General features: G+C 42.7%; 1 protein-coding gene across 1 annotated transcript in view; it reads right to left on the reverse strand.

The window, feature by feature from the left end:
- The window catches only part of PPP2R5D (protein phosphatase 2 regulatory subunit B'delta), a 21,329-nt gene that overhangs the window by 12,960 nt on the left and 4,166 nt on the right, over window positions 1–4,203 (reverse strand). The window contains exons 2-7 of the mRNA XM_072410330.1: window positions 2,827–3,029; window positions 2,644–2,754; window positions 1,812–1,904; window positions 1,044–1,174; window positions 834–893; window positions 363–423 (exon numbers count right to left, since the gene is read on the reverse strand). Coding sequence (XP_072266431.1) covers window positions 363–423; window positions 834–893; window positions 1,044–1,174; window positions 1,812–1,904; window positions 2,644–2,754; window positions 2,827–3,029 — 659 coding nt within the window. The remainder of the gene's footprint in view (window positions 1–362; window positions 424–833; window positions 894–1,043; window positions 1,175–1,811; window positions 1,905–2,643; window positions 2,755–2,826; window positions 3,030–4,203) is intronic.

Genomic DNA, 4,203 nt, shown 5'->3' on the forward strand with positions numbered 1-4,203 from the left:
GGAAGTAGGCGTATCGATCAAAAACATTTAAAAAAAAAGCCGGCACAGTTCTGGAAAAACATTCTTTGGACAGATGAAACCAAGATCAACCTTTACCGGAATGATGGCAAGAAAAAAATATGGGGAAGGCGTTGGGAGGCGTTTCATAATACAGATGGACAATGACCCAAAACATACAGCCAAAGCAACCCAGAAGAATATTAAAGCAAAGAAGTGGAATATTCTTGAATGGCCAAATCAGTCACTCTGAGTTAATTTAAAATTAATTGTGGTAATGTAAAGAACCAAAATTAGAAAAAAGTTGTCTCTATACAAATAGTTATGGACGTAACTGTTTGTGCTGCATTCTGATGAAGCAATACAGATGAAAGGGATGCTGCCACTCTCTCATGGGGGTATGTAGAAGATGGAAGTGCTGTCAATCTGTGATGATAATATATATAAAGTTGCTGTAGCCCTGTGATGACATATAGAGGTACTGCTACTCTGCCTTTAGGGGTTTGTAGATGGACAGAGGTGCTGCCAATTTATTTTAGGCCTCATTGATGCCATTTATGCCTTCACTGGGTGTGAAGGAGGAAAGCATTAAAAATCACATAAGGATAATGGAATTGTGAAGTGGAATGTCTGTGACTTCCTGCCTCAGGGTCCCCTATTCTTCTAATTTCTTGTCCTGGTGTCACAAGGACAGAAACGGACTGTGAATCTTCCAAGTAGGGTTACAGACAAGAAGGTATTTAGGTGATGATTCCAGGAGAGAGTAAAACTTTGGAGGAGCTTAAATATTAGTAAATAGGTACAGCAAGTCCAGTCATAATTCTTGTTGTTCTTACCTGCCGAGTATTTCCAGCAGCTCAGCAATTCCATTATGGTGCTCTGTCTCATAAATAAACCTGGCAGGATAAAACACAAAAGGAACATCAAAACCCCTACCTATTCTACAATAACTCCCCATGGCCCCAGACCATACATGTCTCGGGGGCCCACATTCCAATACCTGCCTACCTTTCACTGATTATCAAGTAGAAGGACAGAGGGAATACCTGTAGAAGATGTTGTTAATGTGTCGCCTGATATAAGCGCGGAGACCCAGAAACTTCCCGTAGATCCTGTGTAGAATCGTCTTCAAGAAATCCCGTTCCCGTGGATCTTCACTGTCAAACAGATCCAGGAGCTGCAGGAGAAGCCACAGAGTAGCACCTGCTCTTCCATGCACACAATGGACCTCACCTCTACACAAAGCCACCCATATAAACAACCCTTCTCTACTGAATATATAACCAAACTGTACCCCCCACACACACACTGCTCCTACCACATATACATCCACCCCTTACCACAAACTTTGCCTTCCTACATATTGTGACTTGTATAAACACACGATACACTACACATATAAACATCCCTCCTCCACTGCTGACTGCCACACACCAGCCCATCTCTACCCAGTGCCACACAAACACCCCTCCACTACTGCATACACTACTTATCTTCACCACAAAACAAACGACATAACCCATTTAAATATGGTAGCGTAATAACTACATCCCTCCTCTACTTGTGACACCTAACCTGCCATACACATTGTGCTATACATATACACAACACTTCCATACTGTACACACACTGCAACACAAACACCTCTCCTCTGCTAGCGACATCCAACTGCACAAACTCTACACAGTGCCAACTGAATAAACAACCCTGCACTGCCCCTACACAATGCAAACCTTATTTCATACACCTACTAACACACTTTCTGTATTGCACACACAGCAACACCCCAACCTTAACCCACACAAACATCTTACCGACAGCACAAACTTCTGGTCGATGTATTTCTTTGCTATGTTGGGTTGAAAGTCAGCGGATTCCAAAAATCTGAGGAAAAACTCATACACCAGCTGGAGGAATAAGAGAAGAAGAAACAGGAAATATGGCGACCATAGAGCTTCGTTGTCCCAACCCAGAAGCACCCTGGGAGATGGAGTGCACCACATAGCATCACCTCACATAGTGCCACCCCCATCCCAATCTAGCTCAACCTAAAATTCCCCCACATATGACATCACATGTCAACCTAGACCCACCAAAGCCCTTTCCCCATAGTTCTATACACATGTTCTGTATAATTGTGTGATAGGAGTCCATATGGTTCTGTGTTTGTATTGCCATAAAGGATTAGGCTGCAAGTGAAGGGATCTCAATACGTGTACCAAAGGGCTGATGAATAAGAGTAAAATGCATGGGAACTAGTATACAGTTCAACAGGTACACGGCTGCTGTGTACAAAGCAACCATACAATATGTTTTCTAGGTATTTTTCGTAATACTCCCACCCACCTACATACAAAGCAACTATATGATATGCACTCTAGTTATGATTCATAATAATCACACCTGCCATGTATAAAGCAATCTGCTCACGTGTAACAAATCATTGGCACCAGCCTTGATCCCTAATCACATTGTATAATAACTGAAACCGATATGAGAACCTGTCACCGTTCAGAGCCACACCTACCACATCCTCTCATGTCTAGGGGAAGGAGTTTGGAAAACTGCAGATTTCTCATGTGACTATCCAGAGTCAATGAGGACATTCCTAAAGTTACTTATACATTGGTTATACAAAGACTTTACCTGTAAATGTGGCCATGCAGCCTCCAAAGTTGGCTCATCGTCCTCTGGGTCAAACTCAGCCCCGCTGGGATTAGAAGAAGGAGGCAGAGGCCGGAACAAGTTTACCGAGAACTGACACAAAACACATAGTCAGTAACACAGAGATGAAAATGGACAATGATCAAGATGATGGCAGGGACTCACCATGTGTACAGCCTCTGGATAAATACTGTCCGTCAGCACATCGCGGCTGTGCGTTATGTACTCCACCATCTCTGTCAGTGCTGCTCTCTTCACCTCTTTATACTTCAGGTCACTCAGCGGATCCGAGACAAAGTCAAAGAGGACACAGCACTGTCTGATCTTCTCCATAAACAGGACCTCTTGCTCCTCTCCAGGGGGACATTCTGCAGGAGAGACGAGCAGTAACTTTACCCATCGTGTGGTATTAGAAGAGGAGGATAAAGATGCCACACCAAAGTCTTTACTGGAATCTTGAAGCCAGCACACAAAGACCATAAATATTAACAATAAAACAGTTTAAAATTGTAACTGTTTAATAAAACAGAATTAAAATTTAGTTGTATTTTTTTTCAGTTTAGAATGAAGTTGTACCTTTTTAAAAAAAAAAAAAAGATCCCTTGTGACACAGCCAAAAGGATCTTTGCTCGGAACTTCTAAGGTGACAACAACCACTCGCTGTCTCCCACTTAATCCTCCACTGTGTTGTCACCTGGTAACAGGCATCTGATGGAGATCATCATTTCAGCTCCTTTAGACCGGCATCCACCACTAAAAATGTCATGCAACTATTGCTGAAGTGAAAGCAGGTAAGATGTGGCTGCAAAGAGTCTGCATAGGACCAGAAGCACAGACAGATGGAGAGGGATAAAAAAATGGTAATTTCCTATATCAAAAAACACAACTGTGGCTATGCATGGAATGTGATCAGAAACATTATAAAGAGCTTGTTTTCTCCTTCACATTACCTTTGGGGCATCCAAAGGGGATTATCATTTGCTGCTATGACCAAAACAGATATTTTGGTGGATGCCGATAAGCAAGATAGTGCAAGTTCAGAATTAGTCACCCTCCTGTGCTAGGGGAAAGATTTAGGGGAATGGTGGAGGAATATTTAAACTAGGACAGAAGGGGGTGGGACAGTCAGATAAGGTGGCAAAAAAGTCAGACAGGGGTCAGTCACTAATGGGGGGTGGATTGGGGATAGCTGGGGGAAGAGTTATGGATAAATAGTTTCCTATGTTACACAAACACTGGATTGTGCAGTACTAATTGTACTGAAAAACAAAAGGATTTGGCAAACACTGCTGGTAAATGCAGCAATGGTTTAAATAGTCTGTTCACCAATGCTAGATGTCTGGCAAACAAAACAGGGGAGTAGGAAGCCTTAAATAAGCCTTAGCACTCTGGCCTTTGCAGCGCTAGGTCTCAGGTTCTAATCCCGGCCAGGACACTATCTGTCACTCCGGTTTCCTCCCACATTGCAAAAACATGCAGTTAGGGTTAGTGACATGTGTATGAACTACTACAGAAACAGCAAAAGGGAGGAAATTTGTGAAT

The sequence above is a fragment of the Pyxicephalus adspersus genome, chromosome 4, assembly GCF_032062135.1.
Source record: "Pyxicephalus adspersus chromosome 4, UCB_Pads_2.0, whole genome shotgun sequence".
Classification (NCBI taxonomy): Eukaryota; Metazoa; Chordata; class Amphibia; order Anura; family Pyxicephalidae; genus Pyxicephalus; species Pyxicephalus adspersus.